General features: G+C 47.6%; 1 protein-coding gene and 1 long non-coding RNA gene across 2 annotated transcripts in view; one reads left to right on the plus strand and one right to left on the minus strand.

Annotated features, from left to right (window-relative positions):
- Nucleotides 1-936: 936 nt before the first annotated feature.
- LOC148045743 (uncharacterized) lies at nt 937-1,915 on the plus strand. The gene is made up of 2 exons (XR_015696223.1): nt 937-967; nt 1,002-1,915. It is a non-coding gene; the product is annotated as an uncharacterized LOC148045743 (long non-coding RNA).
- Nucleotides 1,916-9,906: 7,991 nt separating this feature from the next.
- Nucleotides 9,907-25,000, minus strand: part of LOC106546872 (unconventional myosin-Ig-like) — a 73,751-nt gene continuing 58,657 nt past the window's right edge. The window contains exon 22 of the mRNA XM_087712361.1: nt 9,907-10,243. Coding sequence (XP_087568487.1) covers nt 10,084-10,243 — 160 coding nt within the window. The 3' untranslated portion in view covers nt 9,907-10,083. The remainder of the gene's footprint in view (nt 10,244-25,000) is intronic.

Raw genomic sequence — 25,000 nt, forward strand, 5'->3', positions numbered from 1 at the left:
ATGTCCTCGGCTTACGACCATGATGGGGCTACAATGCTTCCATTGTTAAGAGAGATGGTCATTAAGTGAGTCTCGCCCTACTAGATGTCCTTCCTTGCCGCAATTGTTAAGGGAATCACTGCGGTCGTTAAGGGAGTACCACGGTCGTTAAGCGAATCTAGCTTCCCCCGTGGACTTCGCTTGTCGGGACATTGCAAAAGCAGGTCATGTGACTGTGACCGTCGTAAATATGAACCGGTTGCCAAACGCCCGAGTGACCAACGGTCGTAAGGGTGAAACGCTATCCAGAGTTCCTTTTTTCCAGGGCTGTTGTCACTTTGGTCGCTAAATGGGCTGCTTTGACTCCGAAGACTCCTTCTAAAGTCAGCGGGGGGAGGCTGGATTCATTTAACGACATGTAATTCACTTAACAACCTCACTGATTGGCTCCCCAAATTCATGAACGGGAACAACAGGGAGTCCTCGGCTTACGACGACCACGGTGCACAATGTTCGTGTCGCTAAGCAAGATGGTCATTAAGTGAGTTTCGCCCCATTTTATGACCTTCCTTGACACAGTAATTAACGTACCCTAACTCTAACTCTGGCAAAAGATGGGGAGGAACCTGGGCCGGTCCTGGAGTCTGGGGAAGGCTCGGATGAGGGCTCTGTGTCGGAGGCAGAGAGGGGGCCAGGGCCGTTCGACAGTTATCAGCTACTTTGGGGCAGAAGAACAGCTGGAGCCTGTTCCCAGTGTGCGCATGTGCAGAGTGGCCAGACAAAGGGAACAGCTAAAGAACAGGGGTCGACTTGGGAGGAAGGCCACAGGTGGGACGATGAATGGCCCCTCCCAAAGGAGATAAAAGAGGAGTGAAAGGGGAGTGGAGTTTGCAGGAGACAATCAGTTCGCTTACTTGGTTCGTGACTCTCCGAGACGCCTTGCCAAGTTTTGCAGATCTCGGCCTGGCAGCTCTCCAAGCCAGATAAGGTCTGTGACTGTAAATCCTCCCAAGCCAGATGAGGTCTGTGACCGTAAATCCTCCTTTGAAAGACTTTGCTGGATGTGAAGGAGCAGAATTCACAGTCAATTAATAAAAGGGGTTTTTGCTTCAGGCTCTCGGGAAGCCTCAGTCAGAACAATTAATCCCTGCAGTTGTTCAGTTACACAGTTGTTAAGTGAATCTGGATTTCCCGGTGACTTCACTCGTTAAGACGGTCGCTAAGGGGGTCATGTGACCCCAGGATGTTGCGGCCATCCTTAAGTGCGAGTCACATGCCAAGCATCTGAATTTTAAATCAGGTGACCCTGGGGATAACTGCAATGGCCATAAGTGTGAAAAACAGCCCTGTTTTCAGTGTGATGGTCGTAAGTGTGAAACCTGTTCCTTTTTTTCAGCGCCACCATTGCAAACCGTTGTAAGTTGAGGACTCTCTGTATTTTGACTTTTATCCCACTTTTCTGCTGCTAAACCGTGGGGTTTTTTTTTTCCCTTTAGGGTGGAAAACAATTTGTACATAATCCTATAAATATGAATATTCTGCATGCTAAAGTATGTATTTATTCTCCATTTTTTTGTCCTATTTAAGAGATTCCGATTCTAAATCGTTTCACTTATCATTGTAAAAAAAATATATCTGATTTTCTTGCAAATTTTGTGTAACTAAGAATGAAACTGAAAATAATCAGAATTGATTCATTTTTCCAGGCTGCTATTCTGGTTTTTTTTTTCTTGTTTCCGGAAAATTCTTTCGATTTGTTCGGACTTGTGTTATATTTGGATTTTACAAGCAACTCAAAAACCGGAGCAGCAAAGAAATCCAGACTCACAACGTGACTCTCAACAGCGAGGACACTTCGACGACAAAACGCACAATGCGAGATCAAACGACGTTTTTCCTGTAGCTGGCCTTTGGAACTCACTGAGACTTGATTTTTTTTTTTTGAAAAAGAAAAAGGAATTTATTTCTTCTTCTTCTCATTCTGGAAACTGTGAGACTCACCGAGACACTTGAAATTGTTTGAAAAAGTAGGGGTTTTTTTCCCCTTTTTCTTCTTCTCGTTCTAGAGACTGTGGAACTCACCGAGACTTGAAATTTTTTGAAAAAAAGAATTCTTCTTCTTCTTCTTCTTCTTCTTCTTCTTCTTCTTCTTCTTCTTCTTCTTCTTCTTCTTCTTCTTCTTCTTCTCCTCCTCCTCCTCCTCCTCCTCCTCCTCCTCCTCCTCCTCCTCCTCCTCCTCCTCCTTGAGACTGTGGGACTCACAGAGACTTGAAAATTCTTTGGAATAATTTGATTTTTCTTCTTCTTCTCGTTCTGGAGACTGCAGAACTCCCCGAGGCATTCATTGAAATCGGGGTTTTGTGTAATATTTATGAAGGGAGAACTCAACAAAAGTGTCGGCTTCTTGCTTTCGGTCGAACGGTCGGAGAAATGTTGGGGGGGGAAATTGCAATGGGTTCTGCACTGGGTGCGAAATAAAATGAAGGTTGAATTAATTGAATGCCTTGATTAACCCAGCCTCTTTGAAAATGTGTGTGTGTGTGTGTGTGAGAGAGAGAGAGGGGGGGGGAGGGAGGGAGGGAGGGAGGGAGGGAGAGAGAGAGAGAGAGAGAAAGAGAGAGAGAGAGAGGGGGGGGGAATGAAGGTTGGGGGGGGGAGACCCTCTTTCTGAGGTCCGAGGGGGGAGATCCGGATTATTTGGACTCAGGTAAAGAGTAAGATGTAGAATCATAGGGGCTGGAAGGGAACTTGAGGCCTTCTAGTCCAACTCCCTGCTCGAGCAGGAGACCAGATTGAATGGCGGTCCAGTTTCTTCTTGAAGATCTCCAGGGAGGAAAGGAGCCCACAATTTCTGGTGGTAAGCAGTTCCACTGGTTAATTGTCCTTTCTTTCTTTTCTTTCCTTTCCATCCATCTCTGCTTACTCCTCCCTCCCTTTTCTCCCCCTCCTATTCCTTTTTCCATTCCTTTGTTCCCTTCTTCCATCCATCTCCTCTTTCTCCCCCCTTCCTTCCTCCTTCCCTCCCTCCCATCCCCTCTTTCTTTTCCTTCCTTCCTTCTCTTTCCTTCTTCCCTTTCATCCCTTCTTTTCCTTCCTTCCATCCATCTCTTCTCTCTTTCCTTCCTCCCTTTTTCCTTCCTCCCTTCCATCCCCTTTCTTTTTCCTTCCTTCCTTCCATTTCCTTCCTCCCTTCCATCCCTTCTTTTTCCTTCCTTCTTCTTTCCATCCATCTCTTTCCTTCCCTCCCTTTTCCCCCCCTCCCTTCCATCCCCCTCTTTCTTTTTCCTTCCTTCCTTCTCTTTCCTTCTTCCCTTTCATCCCTTCTTTTCCTTCCTTCCATCCATCACTTCTTTCCTTCCTCCCTTTCATCCCTTCTTTTCCTTCCTTCTATCCATCTCTTCTCTCTTTCCTTCCTCCCTTTCCTCCCTTTTTCCTTCCTTCCATCCATCTCTTCTCTCTTTCCTTCCTCCCTTTTTCCTTCCTCCATTCCATCCCTTCTTTTTCCTTCCTTCCTTCCCTTTCCTTCCTCCCTTCCATCTCTTCTTTTTCCTCCCTTCTTCTTTCCATCCATCTCTTTCCTTCCCTCCCTTTTCCTCCCTCCCTTCCATCCCCCTCTTTCTTTTTCCTTCCTTCCTTCCTTCTCTTTCCTTCTTCCCTTTCATCCCTTCTTTTCTTTCCTTCCTTTCTTTCTTCTTTCCATCCATCTCTTTCCTTCCTCCTTCCCTCCCTTTTTCCTCCCTCCCTTCCATCCCCTCTTTCTTTTCCTTCGTTCGTTCCTTCGTTCGTTCGTTCGTTCCTTCCTTCTTCCTTCCTTCCTTCCTTCCCTTCCACCTATCCATCTCTTCTCTCTTTCCTTCCTTCCTTCTTTCCTCCCTCCCTTCCATCCCCTCTTTCTTTTCCCTTCCTTCCTTCCTTCCTTCCTTCCTTCCTTCCCTTTCCGTCCATCTATCCATCCATCTCTTCTCTCTTTCCTTCTTTCTTTCCTCCCTCCCTTCTAGAATCCTAGTGCTGGAAGGAACCCAGCCATCCAGTCCAAACCTCTTGCTCAAGCAGGAGACCCTTACTGAGTAATAGAGCTAACAGTTGGAAGGGACCTCGGAGGTCATCTAGTCCAGCCCCCGGCTCAATTTAAATATGAGTGAGGTTGTCAGAAACCCGGCTCAGAAGGTCACCAATGGCCATCCAGTGACTCCCTGGATGTTGCGACCGTCGCGTGAAAATTGGTCATAAGTAGCTTTTTTCAGTGCTGTTGTAACTTTGAATGGTCACTAAACAAATCACCAGTCATTGAGGACTACCTCTGCAGGACTGACTTCCAACCCACAACCCCAGCAAATCCTTTGTTCGCTTAATGACAGTGGATTCGCTTAATGACCATAATTCACTTAGCGACCACTGCAATCAGGGTTGTAAAATCACAGGACCAGCCCATTGTTACAACCCTTGTGATTTATGTCCATGATGGGCAGGCTGCGTTATGGTCATAAGTAGAGGACCCTCTACATCCCGCCTGAGACGGGAGAACATACAACATTTTTTAAAAAGGACATAAATCAAGGGGACACAGATCATCCTCAGCTTACGACCACCGCTGGGCTACACCTGTCGCTAAGCAGAACCGTCATTAAGTGAGCTCTGCCACATTCGGCCGGCTTTCTTGCCCCTGTCACTCGGGGAATTGTTCAGTTCATCACACAATCGTTAAGCAAAGCACTGGCTTCGCTGGTCGGAAGCAATAGCAATAGCAATAGCAGTAGACTTATATACCGCTTCATAGGCCTTTCAGGCCTCTCTAAGCGGTTTACAGAGAGTCAGCATATTGCCCCCAACAATCTGGGTCCTCATTTTACCCACCTCGGAAGGATGGAAGGCTGAGTCAACCCTGAGCCGGTGAGATTTGAACCGCTGAACTGCTGATCTAGCAGTAGCCTGCAGTGCTGCATTTAACCACTGCGCCACCTTGGCTCAGAAGTCTGTCAAAGGGACGCTGCAACGGTCGTAAGTGTGGGGGGAAAAACGGGCATCCCTCGCATTTTTTTTCTGGTGCCGTTGTGACTTCTGACGGTCATTAAATGAATGGTTGTAAATTGAGGACCGGCCGTAAAAGACGGCCAAACCAGACAGGACTGAAAATGAAATTGTGTTTAGGTTTTCCAAGCCCCATTCAAAGCAGCAACATTTTTTGGGAGGGGGGGGGCAATTCTAGGGTCCTGATAGATGGCCTCAAGGGAGCCCCAGCTCACCAACTCTACGGGTCTAATTAAGCAGATACAATGAGAGAGAGAGAGAGAGAGAGTCTTCTCAATTAAAAAATAATAATTTTAATTTCTTTATTGAAAGCGTTGATATAGCCGGCCCATTCACAATGACGTCTAAAAATACAACCCGCAATAAACCCTGCCCCCTTGGTGACGTCATGCCAAGCAACCAATAGGTGGGATGCCTTCGTAGAAGTAGGCCTTCAGGAGGACCTTGTGAAGGACTACCAAGATGGAGGCCAATCTTATCTCCGTAGGTTTGATGATCCACAGGAAAGGGGCCACCACGGAGAAGGTCCTTCTTCTGGGCCCCACCAGATGGATCTCTTTTAAGAGAGGGGACCCCATAACATCTCCTGCCTTCCAGCTCTGGTGGGTCGGATGTACTTTGAGATGGTCCTTCAAATAACAGAAGGAGCCACCACAGAGAAGGTCCTTCTTCCTGATCCCACCAGATGGACCACCCTAAGAGAGGAGACCCCATAACATCTCCCGCCTCCCTGCTCCTCTGGGTCGGATGGATGTAACTGAGGAAAATGGTCCTTCAAACAACCTGGTCTTCCATGGTTCTTTTCCACGGGGATTTCAATTCAAACCACGATTCATGGTCAGGGATTCTGGCTAGATGCGTGGCAGGAATTTAAGCCATCGTGCCTCATACAGGTAGTCCTCGACTTACAACAATTGTGGCGCCCAAAAGTTATGTTGCTGAGTGAGACATTCGTTGAGTTTTGTCTTGTTTTACGACCTTCCTCGTTGCCGTTACTAAGGTGTTCTGACCCCCCTCTTCGCTCCTTCACAAACGACAGCCAGACAGAACTTCAAAGGAATTATCTTTATCAGTCCCGGCTCAAGCTGGCTGCGAGCCCAAAATAAACATAGATAAAGTCTCTGGCAAAAAGTTAAACAGCAAATGCAAAAACAAAAAGCTCTTACAGCAAATCAGGTTTATAGAAAGCAAATCACTTATCCAAGTGCCTCTTTAAATCATGAACACGAACTGGAACAGGAACGGAACTGAACTCACGAACAAACAAACGACGTTGACTTCTGCAACTAAGGCGTGGCACCATCAGTCTTTTTATCTGCAGGAGGAGACCCCGACGAGCAACAGCTGCTCATAAGTCTACTGCTATTGCTATTGCTATCCCGCATCCCGAAACAACTCACAGGTTTCTGCAGAGTCACAACGTAAGGAATCCCTGCAACTGTTCAATTAACAAGCCGCTTGTTCAGTGAATTGGGGTTCCTTGTTCGCCGCTTGTGGGAAGGTCGCAAAAAGGAGGGGGGGGAAATCATGTGACATGCCCCCTCCCCCGGGGGGGGGACATTCCCACCGTCATAAGTACAAGTCGGTTGCTGTGAGTCTGCAACTGGATCATGGGTACGCAGCAGTGGCTGTAAGTGTGAAAAACGGTTGTCACTTTTCTTTCCAAGCGCCGTTGCAACCTGGATGGTTTCTAAGTGAGCCGCTGTAACTTGAGGACTAAGCTGTAATGAGCATTGTTCTCTCAGGGGGATGGAAAGAAAAACTTCAGCTAAAAGAAACGAATGTAGTACCATTCCTTCCTCTGCTCAGCTCCAAAAGGCAACAATTTAAAAATAATAAAGGCGCTACACCAGTGGTTCTCAACCTTTGGGTTGGGACCCCCTTTTTTTGGGGGGGGGGTGTCGAATGACCCTTTCACAGGGGTCGGCTAAGACCATCGGAAAACACATATTTTTCAAAAAAAAATACGGAAAACATAACATAATTTTATGGTTGGGGGGAAGTGGTGGGATTCAGCCGGTTCGCACCACTTCGTGAGAACCGGTTCTTAACTTTCTGAGCAGTTTGGCGAACCGGTTGTTGGAAGAAATCGTTAGAGAAGAGAACCGGTTGTTAAATTTATTTGAATCCCACCACTGATTGGTGGGGTGGGGGGGTCACCTCAACATTGAGGAACTGTATTAAAGGGTTAGGGGCTTTAGGAAGGTTGAGACGCACTGTGCTAGAACCTTATGATTTGTGGAATCGCTTTTGCTGCTCTCCCAGGGCGCAGCGGTGGGTGTGGCCAAGGTGGTCATGTGACTGGGTGGGTGTGGCCAACTCAATGTCAGTCACATGGAGGGGCGCCTCTCCTCTCCTTGCTCCTCCCCCTGCCAGCCAGGCCCCACCCCTTGCCTTGCATGTTTTGGTGAGAGAGGAAGCATCTTCAAAGTCATCTTCCCCCTGGATACTAGCCAATCAGATGAGATTTTGCTTGATAGCAATATATACCGCTTATAGACTTATATACCGCTTCATAGGGCTTTCAGCCCTCTCTAAGCTGCTTACAGAGTCAGCATATCGCCCCCACAGTCTGGGTCCTCATTTTACCCACCTCGGAAGGATGGAAGGCTGAGTCAACCTTGAGCTGGTGAGATTTGAACCACCGAACTGCAGCTTAGCACTCAGCTGAAGTGGCTGCAGTACAGCACTCCAACCACTGCGCCACCTCGGCTCTTGATGTCCATTTCCATGTATTGTTTATCACCATTCTCTTGGGTAAGCGCTGAATTTGAGAGATTTATAAAGAATAACAGAGCTGGAAGGGACCTTGGAGGTCTTCTAGCCCAACCCCTGCTCCAGCATGAGACCCTTATGAGAAAACTACGGACAAGTTTCTTCTTAAAAACCTCCAGTCCTGCTACACACTCACAACTTCTGAAGGCCTCCCATTCCTCTGATTAATCGTTCTCACTATCAAGAAAATTTCTCCTTATTTCTAAATTGGAATTTCTTCGATAAGTTTCCATCTCACAGATCCGTCTCGCCGTTACTTCCAGTTGAGCCAGGAAACACCTATTCCACACCTGTGCATTTGGTTTTTTGTATTTTTTTCCTTGCCCAAGTGTAAAATCTTACTTTGCTCTCCATCAAATTGCATTTATGGTGAGAAATGATGTTCTACAGTGGCATTCAGTTTTACTGCAATGATTTTTTTTGCAAAAGGCATTAAGAATACACCTCTGCTTATGCTGATAAAAGATTATTCTTTTTTTGAACTTTAAAGCATACAGTTCAAGCAAATATTTCCAACCCTGCAACTGAAAACACATTTGAAAAGGCATTTTTCAAAGCAGTCAAGTTAGTGGGGTGTTTTACCATTCTTTCCTCTTCCCCTTTAATTAAATCTTTCTGCTTTTTCTCCCCATATTGGGCCCTTATTGCAATATTCCATGATTTTTGCAGATCCTTCACAAAGAACCAGTTCTAATTTTACTGGGATACAAAACAATCTTTCCGGTCTGGAATTCCCTGACTCACACACACACACACACACACCCCTCTCACCTCCCCAACACTCCTCAATGTTTTCCTTTCTGTTATGCACAGAAACACGCTTCTCTTTTTCCCTGCCCATTTTCAAATTAACCCCCTCCCCTGATGATGCCTACCCCAGAATTTCATCCAGGCAAACCCAAAAGACAACACTTCCTCCCTAAAGTTGTCAAAATGGGAAGTGCTCCAAAGGGAATTACTCCTGGGGGGTGATATTAGCAGTTTATAAACATAATCATTTTGGTCTCCGAAGAGATGGGGACTTAACAAACTCCAGCAATGCGCTGTGTGCCGAATCCTGATCCAGGGATCGCTATGACTGGGGGGGTGGGGGGGGGGTGGCGGTGGTGTGTATGGGGGGCTCGGTCTGATAGTTTTCATCGGTGAGAGGGGCTGTGGAGCTGCCAGTGGTGCAGCATCCTGGAACTCCACCAGTGACACGGTGTTTTCCTACTCGGCTTCGGCTGCGGTTGGCACCAGCGGCGGCAGAGAACACCGGGGTGGCGCCTTCCGGCCACCCATCGGGGGGGAAGGAGGGCAAGGATTCCCCTGACTGGCACCAGCCGCGGTGGCACCGCCGCAACAAACAGGACGGCTTCGGCCTACAGGCCCATTACAACACAGCCGAGCGTATCGATGGCGTCCTGGCGCTTCTACTAGCACTGAGCTCCTTGGCCTTTGAAACCAGGCACACTTGGATTTCGAGGGTGGTCTGGCTCAGCCGCCGGAAAACCAGCGCTGGATTTCAAAAGCCAAGAAGCTCAGTGCTACAAGGAGAAGCAGCGCCAGGAAGCCGCCGGCAAGATACGACACAACAGCAGAGTTTGGAAGGGACCTTGGAGGTCTCCTAGTCCAACCCCCTGCCTAAAGATGGAGAGCGTTCAGCCGGCATTCAGAGGCAAGCAGGAAGCAGCTGGAAGTGCGGGAACTTCCAGGAAGTGGCATGGACATTGCACCTCCTCGCCAGCAAGGCCACGCGGCTTCCTGGCCGGAGGGAGAGCGTTCTCCCAGCCAACATGGCCGTGCGGCTTCTGGCGTCCGTGGAATGTAGGATGAAGCCGCGGCAGCCTGCTCTCCGGGTGAGCTCCAGGGACGGGGACAGGGGAGCAGCTAGCTAGGCCGCAGCCAGCGCCGCCACCTGGAATGGGGGCGCACCAGCGGCTTAGCCAGTCAGGCAAGCTCTGGGGACAGGGGAGGTGGGGGGGAATAACGCGACTCTCAGCAGGCTTACCTGTAGGCAGGAGGAAGTAGATCAGGGCTGCTCAGTTGGGGGGCAGGCACCAAGTGGCGAGGCAGCGCAGGCCGGCCGGGAAGTGGGCCACGCGCTGTGCTCGGCCGCTGGGGAGGTGAGGAATGACTGGGTTGGGCGGGGTGAGCGGGCGGGTGGCGCAAGCGGTGACTGGGCGGGCCGGGGCGGGGCCAGCCAGAGGTGGTATTTGCCAGTTCGGCGAACCAGTTAACATTTCCGCTACCGGTTCGCCCGAATCGGTCCGAACCAGCTGAATACCACCTCTTGCCAGAGAGGTTGAAGTCAGCACTGGTTCATCGGCTCCTTGGCCAGTAGAGCACGAAGCCATCCCGGGTCTTGGCGAAATCTGGCAGGGTCACGTCGTCCCGGGTCACGACCGTCACTAAGCGTTTCCGGTTGTTTTGGCTAAGTGGGATGCGGTCGGACACCGTCACTTGGAGGTCCCGCTTGAGTCTGCGGAGAGAGAGAGAGAAAAAAGAGGGGCTTGAAAAAAATGGGCCAGAGGGTATAAACCGGCTGAGAAAAGGCACAAACCATGGTTTGTTTAATCATGGTTTATTGAAAAGATGTGGTTTATTGTCAGGGTTCATAAGCCAGAAGTCATGAGTCATGGGAAGAATGGCCTTAAGGCAACTTATGTTAAACCACCAGTTTGAATCTTTAAAGAGGGGAGGACTCCATCTCCCAGAATCCTCCAGTTGGCATCTTTAAAGAGGGGAGGACTCCAACTCCCAGAATCCCCCAGTTGGCATCTTTAAAGGGGGGAGGACTCCAACTCCCAGAATCCCCCAGTCGGCATGTTTTAAGAGGGGAGGGCTTCGACTCCCAGAATCCCCCAGTTGTGACAGTTGTAAGTTGCTTTTTTCAGGACTGTTCTCACTTCGAACGGTCGCTAAACAGAACACTGTAAGTCGAGCACTACCAGTACGCTGGGCCATCAATCCGTGGTAGGGACATTTCTCATCCTATTGGGAGACCGAGAATCCTTCAGCAGACAAGGATTTAACCCAGATCTAAGCGTAGCCTGATGCTGTCTCTCTTCCCAGCCAACCGTCACCATGGCAGCTGGGTGCTAGGTGGGTGCCATGGCAACCAGAGCATCCTTAGTTCCTAAACTTTTCCGCTGGACCAGCAGGAAACAAACCAGGATGGACGACAAAATTCTGGTTGCCGAACAAGAAACCAACAACCGGACCTCCAAATCCAACATTTCTTAGTTCCTCAACTTAACAATTAGTTTAGTGACCATCTGAATTGAAAATGGCATTGGAAAAAAAAGATTGAGGACCGTTTTCCACACTTACGACTGTTGCTACATCCCCCCCCGTGGTCACAAATTCAGATACTTGTGCGACAGACTCGTTTTTATGACGTTCGCCGTATTCCCCGGGGGTGTGTGTGTGTCACCTGATCCCTGTTTGCAACCTTCTGAGGAGCAAATTCAGTGAGGGAGCTGGCCTCGTTTAACGACCATGTGACTAACAACTGCAGGGATTCACTTAACCAAGAAGGGAAGAAAAGGGGCCGAAATTCACTTAACGTATGTCTCGCTTAGTGATGGAAATTTGGGGCTCTATTGTGGTCGTAAGTTGAGGACTGCCTGTATAAATTATTCCTCATTAAAGGGGTCTTTTGTAAACCAAATATTTGCCTTTCAGCTTTTTGGCTTTCCTTTCTTTTCCTCCCTCACTCCCCCTTTCCTTTCCTTTCTTTTTCCGTTCTCCTACCCTGAGTCTTTTTTCATGCCTTTTTCTCCCTCTCTTTCATTTTCATTTCCTTCCCTTTCTTCTCCTTCCTTTCCCTTCCCTTCTTTTTCCTTTCTCCTTTCCTTTCCTTCCGTGACTTTTCCTTTCCTTTCCTCCCTCTCTCTTTCCTTTCTCTTCCTTTCCTCTTCTCCCTTTTCCTTCCCTTCTCTTCCCTTCTCTTTCCCTCCCTTTTTCCTTTTTCCTTCCCTGACTTTTATTTTCCCTTTCTCATTTTCTTCCCTGCCTCTTCTCTCCTCCCCTTTCTCCTTTCTTTTCCTTTTTTTCATTCCTTTTCTTTCTCCCTCTTTCTCTTCTTTTCCATTCTTCCCTTCTTTTCCTTCTTTTTCCTTTCTCCTTTCCTTTCCTTCTGTGATTTTTTTCCTTTCCTTTCCTCCCTCTCTCTTTCCTTTCTCTTCCTTTCCTCTCCTCCCTTTTCCTCCCTTTTCCTTCCCTTCTTTTTCCTTCCCTTTTTCCTTTTTCCTTCCCTGACTTTTATTTTCCCTTTCTCATTTTCTTCCCTGCCTTTCCTCTCCTTCCATTTCTCCTTTCTTTTCCTTTTTTCCCTTTCCTTTTCTTTCTCCCTCTTTCTCTTCTTCTCCACTCTTCCCTTTCTTTCCTTCTTTTTCCTTTCTCCTTTCCTTTCCTTCTGTGATTTTTTTCCTTTCCTTTCCTCCCTCTCTCTTTCCTTTCTCTTCCTTTCCTCTCCTCCCTTTTCCTTCCCGTCTCTTCCCTTCTTTTTCCTTCCCTTTTTCCTTTTTCCTTCCCTGACTTTTATTTTCCCTTTCTCATTTTCTTCCCTGCCTCTCCTTCCCTTTCTCCTTTCTTTTCCTTTTATTCTTTCCTTTTCTTTCTCCCTCTTTCTCTTCTTCTCCACTCTTCCCTTCCCTTCCTTCTTTTTCCTTTCTCCTTTCCTTTCCTTCTGTGATTTTTTCCCCTTTCCTTTCCTCCCTCTCTCTTTCCTTTCTCTTCCTTTCCTCTCCTCCCTTTTCCTCCCTTTTCCTTCCCTTCTCTTCCCTTCTTTTCCCTTCCCTTTTTCCTTTTTCCTTCCCTGACTTTTATTTTCCTTTTCTCATTTTCTTCCCTGCCTCTCCTCTCCTTCCTTTTCTCCTTTCTTTTCCTTTTTTCCCTTTCCTTTTCTTTCTCCCTCTTTCTCTTCTTCTCCACTCTCCCCTTCCTTTCCTTCTGTAATTTTCCTTCTGTGATTTTTTTTCCTTTCCTCCCTCTCTCTTTCCTTTCTCTTCCTTCCCTTTTCCTCCCTTTTCCTTCCCTTCTCTTCCCTTCTTTTTCCTTTTTCCTTCCCTGACTTTTATTTTCCCTTTCTCGTTTTCTTCCCTGCCTCTCCTCTCCTCCCCTTTCTCCTTTCTTTTTCCTTTTTTCCCTTTCCTTTTCTTTCTCCCTCTTTCTCTTCTTCTCCACTCTCCCCTTCCTTTCCTTTCTCGTTTTCTCCTTCTTCTTCTTCTCTTCCTTTCTCCAAGACTTTACCTGCCGACTATTCCCTCTCCCTCTCCAGATGACTCAAACGAAATTAAATTCAAGGGGCCTGGAGTCATCCTGCTTTCCGGCATCACCGGCAAAAGATTGACTCATACAAGGCTGATTCCCGCTCCAACGCACCACGGAAAAAGCCAAAACAGAGGCAGAGAAAAGCTTTCATGCGAGAGGGGGGGTCAAGAAGTCAAGATGGCCACGGGGACAATGCGGGGAAATTCGAACAGCTCACTCGTATGACAATCAGACAGGTGGGCCTCTCACTGGAGCTCACAATTCCTCTTACTAAAGGGGAGAGCGTTGCTAGGCGAATTACCGTCCCGGTATACGTCCTTTTCTTGCCGCCGCCGTTAAGGGAATCCCTTGCAGCTGCTAAGCGAGTCACGCGGTTGTTATAAGGGCGAGCCCGGCTTCCCCATCGATTTTGCTTGTCAGAAGGGTTGTTAAAGAGGGGAATCAGGTTCGCACCGGGGACTGCGACCGCCGTAAAGATGAGTCGGCGGCCCGGCGTCTAAATTTTGATCGTGGGATGCCGCGCTGGGTCGTACGTGCGGAAAAACAGTCACAAATCATTGTTTTTGTTCACTGAATGAACTGTTGTAAGTCAGGGGCTGCGTGTCGTTGAAAATGATATTTGAGCATTTAGGATATGCTGGGTGACTACCTCATCTCATCCTAGCCACACGGCCCAGAAGGGATGTGGATGATGGAAACTGTATTCCCCCCCCCTCCTTCCTGTATTACAGGGTGGACCTCCGCTGAGGTTAAGATCTGACCTCTGTTTTCTGTGCTCCAACTAGGCAAAGATTTTCCAGAAGGAAAATCAGCATTTCCTTCCCCCCCTCCCACCATCACCGACTGATCTCCTTTCTCTTCCTCCTCCTCCTCCTCCCCGTTTCTTCTTTCTCTCCTCCCTCCCTGCTCTGCCTTTTTTCTAAATCTGATCCGCTCTTCCAACAGTTACCTAGCAACCCTCCCAAAAGAGGTTTTTCACATTTATTCAAAGTGGGGCAACAGATCTCCGACGCCTCCAGCTGTGCGAGAAAATATATGGAGAAAGATGCAACCAAGGACGGTGCCGGGGACCCCCCCAAACTGGACTCAGATGGGGTGCGGGTCATCGTATCTCTTCCAATCCTGTTATTCTATGCTTTGGGGTTCGAACTGGGAAGCTCTGAGCATCCGAGCAAGTCCAAAAATGCTATTGCTGGAAACATGGCAAAATCAGCCATCAACGGACATATAGAGATAACAGGTCTGCAAAAAAAATAAATTTCGAGAGCTGTTTTGGTTATTCCATGTAATCGTTATGTTTTTTGGTGCACTGAATCCGAAAATGACCTCCATTTTGTCCTATAGCAATAGCAGTTAGACTTATATACCGCTTCATAGGGATTTCAGCCCTCTCTAAGCGGTTTAAAGAGTCAGCATATCGCCCCCACAGTGTGGGTCCTCATTTCACCCACCTCGGAAGGATGGAAGGCTGAGTCAACCTTTGAGCCGGTGAGATTTGAACCGCCGAACTGCAGATAGCAGTCAGCTGAAGTGGCCTGCAGTACTGCACTCTAACCACTGCGCCACCTCGGCGCCTTATAAGGACATCACGTTTCCTGACAATTTCGGTAACTATGTTAAATAAGGCAATGCCTCAAAATAAATGGAAATAGACTTGTAAAATTAAAGTTTTATTACAATATTTTCATGAAAATCCTTTTTTTGAACTGAAATGAGCTCGCCTACACACACTAAACTCGGTTCTTCTTCCTTGTGAGGCTCCTCTTGGTGAATTTACGCTTGTGAGTAGCATCTGGAATGTCTCTCTGAAGCATCCAACAGTAGTCGGCCATCATTGTAATGCTCCATTTTCCCTGGTATCTCCTTTCCATCTCTTTAACGCAGTGTTTCTCAACCTTGGCGACTTTAAGTCCTGTGGACTTCAACTCCCAGAATCCCCCAGCCAGCATAGCTGGCTGGGGAATTCTGGGAGTTGAAGTCCACAGGACTTAAAGTCACCAAGGTTGAGAAACACTGCTTTAATGTCTTGGTGGAATCGTTCAGCTTGTTCCTCACTCACAGCTCCCAAATTTTCAGGAAAGTAGTCAAGGTGGGACTGGAGGAAATGCCCTTTCAAACCCATCAGGCAACCTAAAGCTTGAAATTCTTTAGGCATTCTTCCGGCGATCTTTTTTGTAGTGAGGATCTTTGTTATTGCCTAAAAACCTCTGTACGACTTCTTTAAATGCAACCCACCCTTCTTTTTGAGGATCCGCCATTTGATTTGATTTGATTTGATTTGTTTATTTATAGGCCGCCCTTTTCCCTGAGGGGACTCAGGGCGGCTTACAATCAAAAAAGGAAGGGGAGTGTGGGACAATACGAAAAAAGAAATGTGCACAAAATAAATTAGACAATAAAACTCAACATTCACTCAACATTCGGGAGGGGCGAAATAAAATTATCCCCAGGCCTGACGGGTTAGCCAGTTCTTGAGGGCTGTGCGGAAGGCCTGGACGGTGGTGAGGGTACGAATCTCCACGGGGAGATTGTTCCATAGTGTCGGAGCCGCAACAGAGAAGGCTCTCCTCCGAGTAGTCGCCAGTCGGCACTGACTGGCGGATGGAATACGGAGGAGGCCAACTCTATGCGATCTGATGGGACGCAGGGAGGTAATTGGCAGAAGGCGGTCTCTCAAATAGCCAGATCCACTACCATGGAGCGCTTTATAGGTGGTGAGTAGGACCTTGAAGTGCACCCGGAGACCAACAGGTAGCCAGTGCAGCTCACGGAGGATCGGTGTTATGTGGGCGAACCGTGGTGCGCCCACGATCACTCGCGCGGCCGCATTCTGGACTAGCTGTAGTCTTCGGATGCTCTTCAAGGGCAGCCCCATGTAGAGCACATTACAGTATTCCAGCCTAGAGATCACAAGGGCTCGAGTGACTGTTGTGAGGGCCTCCCGATTCAGGTAGGGCCGCAACTGGCGCACCAGGCGAACCTGGGCAAATGCCCCCCTGGTCACAGCTGAGATATGGTGGTCAAAAGTTAGCTGTGAATCCAGGAGGACTCCCAAGTTGCGGGCCCTTTCTGAGGGGTTTAAATTTTGTCCCCCCAGCCTGAGTGATGGTATGGTGGTCAAATTTTTGGGAGGGAAACACAACAGCCACTCGGTCTTGTCTGGGTTGAGTATCAGCTTGTTTGCTCTCATCCAGTCTTTAACGGCTTCCAGTCCCCGGTTCATCACGTCCACCGCTTCATTGAGTTGGCACGGGGCGGACAGATACAACTGTGTATCGTCCGCATATTGGTGATATTTTATCCCGTGCCTTCGGATGATCTCGCCCAGCGGTTTCATGTAAATGTTAAATAGTAGGGGGGATAGGACCGACCCCTGCGGCACCCCATAAGTTAGGGGCCTCAGGGACGATCTCTGCCCCCCCACTAACACCGACTGCGACCTGTCCGAGAGATAGGAGGAGAACCACTGCAAGACAGTGCCGCCCACCCCTATCTCCCGCAGTCGTCGCAGAAGGATACCATGGTCGATGGTATCGAAAGCCGCTGAGAGGTCCAGGAGAACTAGGATGGAAGCATGGCCTCCATCCCTAGCTCTCCAGAGATCATCAGTCAATGCGACCAAAGCGGTTTCTGTGCTGTAACCGGGTCTGAAGCCAGACTGGAAGGGGTCAAGATAGTTAGCTTCCTCCAAGGTACGCTGAAGCTGGAGAGCCACCACCTTCTCAACAACCTTCCCTACAAAGGGGAGGTTGGAGACTGGACGATAGTTATTAAGAACAGCTGGATCCAGAGACGGCTTCTTCAGGAGGGGTCTTACCACCGCTGTCTTAAGCGCGGTGGGAAAGTACCCCTCCCGAAGAGATGCAGTAACAACCGCCTGGATCCAGCCTTGTGTCACCTCACTGCTGTTGGCAACCAGCCAGGAGGGACACGGGTCCAGTATGCAGGTGGAGGCACTCACAGCTCGCATAGCCTTGTCCACATCCCCAGAGGCAACTTCCTGAAACTCAACCCAGAGATGGTTTGCCAAGTTTTCTCCTTGTGTCTCGGCTGGATCTACTGGGGTGGAGTCTAGGTCCGCTCGAAACCGGGCAACTTTGTCCGCCAAGAACTGGACATACTCCTCAGCCTTACCCTGTAAGGAGTCCCCCGTCTCCCTCCTATTTAGGAGGGAGCGGGTTATCCTAAACAGGGCGGCTGGGCGGGACTCGGCGGACGCTACCAAGGAGGCAATGTATGTTCTTTTTGTTGTTCTTAAGGTCCGAATATACTCCTTGGTGCATGCTGTCAAAAGTGCCCGTTTCGACTCGGACCTATCGGACCTCCACGAGTGCTCTAGGCGTCTCCTCCGGCGCTTTACCTCCCGGAGCTCCTCAGTGAACCAAGGAGGCCTCCGGGGGCCGCTGACCCGGAGGGGCCGTAGCGGCGCAATCCGGTCTAGAGACTCCGAAGCTGCCGAGTGCCAGGCAGCGACGAGGGTCTCCGCCGAACTGTGGGCGAGGGTATCAGGAATAACCCCAAGCTCCGTCTGGAACCTAACAGGATCCATCAGTCGCTTGGGGCGGAACCAGCTGGTCGGTTCCTCCTCCCTACGGTGGGGGTTTGGCCTCCGGAAGTCTAGCCTCAGTAGGTAGTGGTCTGACCACGACAGGGGTATGATCTCATTACCCCTCAGACCAAGATCGTAACTCCACTGCTCCGAGAGGAATACGAGGTCAAGCGTGTGACCCGCTGAGTGAGTTGGGCCTCGAATTACTTGAGTCAAGCCCATGGCTGTCATGGAAGCCATGAACTCCTGCGCTCCATCAGAGTGTTCACCGAGCGAAGGCAAGTTAAAGTCCCCCAGAACTATAAGTCTAGGGAACTCAACCGCTAGCTCGGCTACTGACTCGAGGAGCGAGGGGAGGGCTGCTGCAACATAGTTGGGAGGCAGGTACGTAAGCAGCAAACCCACTTGACCCTTGAGGTCCAGCTTCACTAGCAGGGACTCACACCCGACAAGCTCCGGAGCAGGGATCCTACGAGGTACTAAAGACAATAGTATTGACAAACTCTTGATCAACTATAAGCCTTCTAACGTCTGGTCCGACGAACACACCTTCCTTCAATTTTGCCTTCGACAGGCATGGAAACTTGGTGACCAAGTATTTGAAGCATTCTCCATCACTTAGAAGTGATTTTACGAATTGCTTCATTAATCCCAATTTTATGTGGAGAGGAGGTAGAAGAACTTTATGGGAAGGTACCAAAGTTTCTCGGAGGACATTTTTTTCACCGACTGTTAGCACCCTCGGCTGTCAACTCTTCTTGGTCCAGTGATTTTTGTCGGCCTCGACTGTCCCATAGACACAGAAAACAAGGGTATTTGGAATACCCAGCTTGTTGCCCGAGAGCATACACAAGACCTTCAAGTCCCCACACTGTTTACTGTTTATTAAATTTATAGGCCGCCCAATCCCAGAGGACTCCGGGCAGCTTACAGAAACAAAAATTAAGAAAGATTAAAAACAGATAAAACACGACAAATTTAAAAAGACACAACATGCACCCAATCTAAGCGGGGCTGGACCTCAATCCAGAGGTCAACAGCCCCAGGCCTGCCGGAATAGCCAGGTTTTAATAGCTTTACGGGAGGCCACGAGAGTGGGTAGGGTCCGGATCTCTGGGGGTAGCTCATTCCATAGGGCCGTAGCGGCAACAGAGAAGGCCCTACTCCGAGGTGTCGCCAGCCAGCATTGTCCAGCTGATGGCAACTGGAGAAGGCCCATCCTGTGCGATCTTATCGGTCTTAGGGAGGTGTGTGGCAGAAGACGGTCTCGTAGATATCCAGCACACACTTGCCAAACCATGGTCTTCATATTTACATTTACGACCAATTCCAAGTTCTCGTAGGTTTCCTTCAAGTGTACGGAATGACCTACAGGTATGGAAGTGTAAAAACCGTTGTGGAGTAAAACTGCTTTGAGGCTTCTTTGTGAAGAATGTATAAAAAGATGCCATTGCTCTGAATCATATTGGATTTTAAATTGACTCATCAGACCTTCGACATCGATGCAATAAACCAACTTGTCTTCCTGGGCGAAGTAAGGAACGAACTCCTTTTCACGATGTCTGAACCATGAAGATGACACTCCTGGCAACAATAAATTCCTGCTTTTCAGCCTTGATCCGAGTAACTCAGCGGCATCTTTGGGAAGATTCAAGTCTCTTACCAAATCATTCATCTCCTCCTGAGAAAACAATTTTGGCCTTGTATCATCTTCAAAGTCAGAACTTGATTCGTCATCTGGTTCAAGTATGACTTCACCTTTATCCGAGCTAGGTATCTCTTCCAAGGTAACAGGGGGCTTGGGTACTGGTATATCTGTGCTATGGGGGATGGGGTGAATTGCTGAGTGAAGATTGGGGTATGAAATGGAATGCTTCCATTTGGAATTAAACCCTTTCACATCGCATGAACAAAAGTAACAGTCATCACTATGGTTCTTTTGCTCTCGCCATACCATAGGAATCCCAGAACGGAAAGATTTTTTCTTACCCTTGAACCAGTTTTGGAGGTCCTCAACACACCGCTTGCACACTTTATGAGGCGCCCAAACTTTATCTTGATCTCCAATTTTTAGTCCAAAGTATGCAAAGTGTACTTTTTTCACAAAGTCTGTAATATTCTGCTGTTGCTTCAACACTGTATATTCACCACAGATGAAACAGAAACTGCCTGGCGAATTAATACACTTTCGCAGAGCCATAACATAACGGTTGAAGAATGACGAGCAGACATAAATTGCGATGAAAAAGTGTGAACAGCCTAGAACCAAGAACCTGATGATGATTCGTGCACAAGTGTGGCATGCAGGAGAGAGCAGCTCTGTCTCTGTACACGAGACATCACAGTGCTGGCCACGCCCCCTGCACTGACCGGAGATGCTGCTATCTGCCCTGTGTCTCCCTCCCACTGGATTCTTCAGGAAAGAGTAACCCCTTCTACCATTAGAAGCACAGACTTAAAACTTGCTTAGCTTATGTATATATTGCTAACCATTAGATTTACAGTGCTATATTTTTTTAACATAACTCGGAGAAATCCTTTAAGTTTTTTTTTGGCATTTTATATCTTAAGTGCACTTATGTGAATTAATTAATAGTAATTTGGACTTTAAATTTGGTTAAAAACCCGTAATATAAAAAAATACCATTTTTTTAAAAAAAATTGATAGATTTGAAGACAATTTTGCATGTTGTGGCAAATCATGGTGTCTAGGAGTTTTTTCAATATTTTATTTGTTTTCAGCACACCAAAATACATGGAAATTAGATGAAAATAATCAAACAGCTTTTTAGTCGCAGACCTGTGTAACGTTTACATGCCTTTGAAAAAAGATAATAGAATTTAAAACCGACAATGTAGGGACTGACAGAATGAAAACTCCTTAACTGCACAAGTCGTGGATAGATTCAACCATAGTTTCAACTCAAGGGTGGGTTACTGCTGGCATTACTGCTGGTTCGCTGGTTCAGCAGAACATTATAAAATGACAAAAGAATACCATACTAGCAACGGCATGGGTAACCAGGAAACTGGTTTGGGGGCGTGGCCAGCCTGCCATCCCTACCAGTTTGGCAACCCAGTCCCAATTGCTGCCACTGGTTCACCTGAACTGGTGCGAACTGGTAGCAGCCTACCTCAACTGGGAAACTGAACATCCTAGACCAAACCAAGTTAAAAAAATTTAGAGAATTCCTGGAAGCCTGGCATTCAGACAAAGCAGCCATCAACAGACATGTAGAGATAAATAACATTTACATGCGTTTGAAAAAAGACAATAACATTTAGAACAGACAAGGTAGGGACTGTAACAGTTACTATTGTTAGGTAAGCTCCCTGTTGGGAGAGTGAGTGCGTTCAGTGAAGCATTGAGAGAGTTGTGTTGGAGAACACACAAACCAGCATACAGAGACACTGCACTTTAAATAGGCTTTTACTTTCGTGGAAATAGAGGTATCAGAGTCCATCAAACAGTCCAAGTCATACACGGATAAGACAGTCAGTCATCAACGTCTTTCAGTTAAGGGATAATCCAAATAACATAGTCCAGTATCATATAATCAGTTCAGTACTCAAAGTTTGCTAGCGGTTGCAAAACTTACAATAGCTCACGGCACTTTCTAACAGCCAGCTTCCAAAACACTCAGATCAGATCAGCCCAGCATCTAACAGAGAGCTAACAGTCATTCTGGCTCCCTCTTATGGCCGATTGAGGAAACAGCACCCAATCACATTTTACAGTATGTTTTCATTTCATTTCATTTATTGAATTTCTAGGCCGCCCAATCCCGAAGGACTCCGGGCGGCTTACAGAAATGAAAAAGTATTAAAAAAGAATTAAAACAATGAGACACAACAAAGTTAAGAAAAAGCACAACATACACCCAATCAGAGAGGGGCCGGACCTCAATCAAGAGGTCAACAGCCCCAGGCCTGCCGGAAAAGGTTTTAATAGCTTTACGGAAGGCCATGAGAGTGGGTAGGGCCCGGCTCTCTAGGGGTAGCTCATTCCATAGGGCCGGAGCGGCAATAGAGAAGGCCCTGCTCCGAGGCGTCGCCAGCCAGCATTGTCCCACTGAAGGCACCCGGAGAAGGCCCATCCTGTGCGATCTTATTGGTCTAAGGGAGGTATATGACAGAAGAGGGGGATGATGGAGGGAAGATAGAAAGTTGGAGGGGGGTGGAAGAAAGAGGTGTACGGAGAGTGGAAGAGGTATATTGGGTTTCTATTTTTTGGGGTATTGTTGACAAGAGGAATTGCTGCGATTATTTATTATGTTGTATGGCTCCGCCTATGCACAGTATATATGTGAGTGTATGAAAATGAAAAAAATGGAAAATAAAAACCTTTTTCAACCAAAAAAATAAATAAATAAAAAATTTATAAAATAAAATAAAGACCAGGAATACCAACAAGCAGTCAGAAGACATAATGAGAACTCCTTAATTGCAAATGTGGACAGATTCAACCGTAATTTCAACTGCGAAACAGAACATCCTAGACCAGTGATGGTTAACCTTTTTTGGCTCACGTGCCAAAGTGGGGGGAGTGCAGGGGTGTCGTGCTCAGGTGTTCCACACCCATAATGCTATGTGTGCAACCCCCGCGCGCATGCGCACGTGACCAGGGCCTCCTCCCGCTTTTGGCACACTTTTTTCATCCTCCCCAGGCTCCAGAGGCTTTCTAGGGGCGCTGGGAGGGTGAAAACAGCCTCCCCCACCCTCCCCAAAAGCCCTCCAGAGGCTTCAGGAGCTTCTGAAAAACTGGCCCTACGGGCAAACCAGAAGTTTGAGAATGGACTTCCAGTTTGGTTGTAGGGCCGTTTTTTGCCCTCATGAGCCTTCAGGGAAGCCTCCTGAAGTTCTCCGGAGGGCGAAAAACAGCCTCAAAAGAAGGACTGTCAGCTGGCCAGCGTGCGCAAGCACACTGGAGCTGACAGGGCAATGCCTCACATGTCCTAACAAATGGCTCCGTGTTCATCCTCATGGTCTTAGCCCAAACCAAGTTTAAAAAAAAAGAGAGAGAATTCCTGGAAGCCTGGCACTCAGACAAAGGAGCCACTGACGGACCCAGAGAGTTAAATAACGTTTACATGCCTTTGAAAAAGAGACCATAAAATCTATAACAGACAACGTAGGGATTGTAACAGCCACTATGTAAGGACAGGCGGGTAGAAGACTAGTAGAGAGCATCCACGAACGCAAACAGTCAATCTCAAGGCACGATTCGAAACCTTGTTGTGGTGAAAAACTGAACGGCCAAGATAGAAATTATTTTTTCGCTTTGCGCTAACACCTTTTGCTTTTGCAAGCCCTCCAGCACACGGTCACAACTTCGGAAGTGCAAATGAAAGGCTAAATAAATGGATTTGAGGAGATGGCACAGAACTGCGGCTTCGAGTCTCACGCTTCGAAACTTCACTTATCTGGGTGTTTGTGCTAATTATACTGATCTTTCTTTCGTTAGGGATTTTAAAAAAAGCAAATTTTTGGCCATGTGGGCCAATAACACTATTTTAAGGCTCTCCGTTAATGAGGCATTTTTTAGGGTTCGTTTTTTTGTAACTGAAGCCAATTTGGTCCAGGCTCAAGAGCAGGGAGGTGGGAGTTCTAGTCCCGCCTTAAGCATGAAAATTAGCAGTGAGTTCTAGTTGGTGAGTTCTAGTCCCGCCTTAAGCACGAAAGCCAGCTGGGTGAATTTGAGCCAATCACCAGGAGACAGTGAGTTCTAGTCCTACCTTAGGCATGAATGCCAAGGGGGTGACTTTAGCTTAACTGCCAGGCGACAATGAATTCTAGTCCTACCTTAGGCAAGCCTGGCAAGTCAGATGAGTGACTTTGGGCCAATCACCAGGAGACTGGGAACTCTAGTCCTGCCTTAGGCACAAAGGAGCCGAGGTGGCGCAGTGGTTAGGGTGCAGTACTGCAGGCTACTTCAGCTGACTGCAGTTCTGCAGTTCGGCTGTTCAAATCTCACCGGCTCAGGGTTGACTCAGCCTTCCATCCTTCGGAGGTGGGTGAAATGAGGACCCGGATTGTTGTTGGGGGCGATATGCTGACTCTGTAAACCGCTTAGAGAGGGCTGAAAGCCCTATGAAGCGGTATATAAGTCTAACTGCTATTGCTATTGCTATTGCTAAAAGCAGGATGGGGAATTTGGTGCCTGCCCAACACACCTCTGAGTGTTCTGGGGAAAATAGGAAGGAAGAAGGAGATTTGTTCATTCCCTTGAATTATTTGGGAAAATGATAAAGGCAGGATAAAAACCCCACCCACACATAAATACGTCGATAAATCAAATATTCTGAATAATGGGGGATTAGGACCATCAAATCTCAAAGGTGCTTCTTTGAGGATGACCGAAGTGTCCGATTTTAAATTTTAAATTTAAATATAAATTAAATTATTTTAATATAAACGTTGTCCCAATTCCATGTTTTCCACTTCTTTAGTGAGAAACCTCAGTCGCTAAAGGTGAGAATTGAATTTTTTTTCTGAACTGAACGAAACAATTTCTTTAAATATTAATCTGCAGCTGGTCCTCAACTTACAATGGGTTCACTTAGCGACTGTTCAAAGTTAGAACAGCCCTGAAAGAAGTGAGCTATGATAGGTCCTTGCACTTAGCAATAGCAGTTAGACATATACCGCTTCATAGGGCTTTCAGCCCTCTCTAAGCGGTTTACAGAGTCAGCATGTCGCCCCCAACAACAATCCGGGTCCTCATTTCACCCACCTCGGAAGGATGGAAGGCTGAGTCAACCTTGAGCCGGTGAGATTTGAACCGCCGAACTGCAGAACTGCAGTCGGCTGAAGTAGCCTGCAATGCTGCATTTAACCACTGCGCCACCTCGGCTCTATAGGGCCATCACTGTATACCCATGGTCACTATGATCCAAATTCACTATGACTGGTCCTCACACTTATGACTGTCACTACATGGTGAGGGTCACCTGATCAAAATTCACTATAACTGGTCCTCGCACTTATGACCATCACGGCACGCCCAGAGTCATGTGATCCAAATTCAGCAAAATTGATCCTTGCACTTAAAACCATCACTGCTTGCCCAGGGTCATGTGATCACAATTTGAATGTTGGGCAACTGAGTCGTATTTACTGGACAACAGTGTGATTCACTTAATAACCTCCCTGATTGGCACCAGAATTCTCAAATCTCGACAGAAATTATCCAGATAACCTCCCAGGGACCGAAATGATCTCCTGGGGTTAAAGATTTCACAGATATCAGAGATGATCAAGCTGTCCCAAAATATACCAGAAATTAGAGCAGCTCTTCTAAAATAGGTGTGTGTGTGTGTGTGTGTGTGTGTGTGTGTGTGTGTAATCTTATTTTAAAACAGCTGCTCTAATTTCTAGTATATTTTGGGGCAGGGCTATCTATCAATCTATCTA

Source organism: Thamnophis sirtalis, unplaced genomic scaffold (genome assembly GCF_051295495.1).
Source record: "Thamnophis sirtalis isolate CommonGarterSnake01/CBP01778 unplaced genomic scaffold, rThaSir2_p1.2 scaffold_4, whole genome shotgun sequence".
In the NCBI taxonomy this organism is placed as follows: domain Eukaryota; kingdom Metazoa; phylum Chordata; class Lepidosauria; order Squamata; family Natricidae; genus Thamnophis; species Thamnophis sirtalis.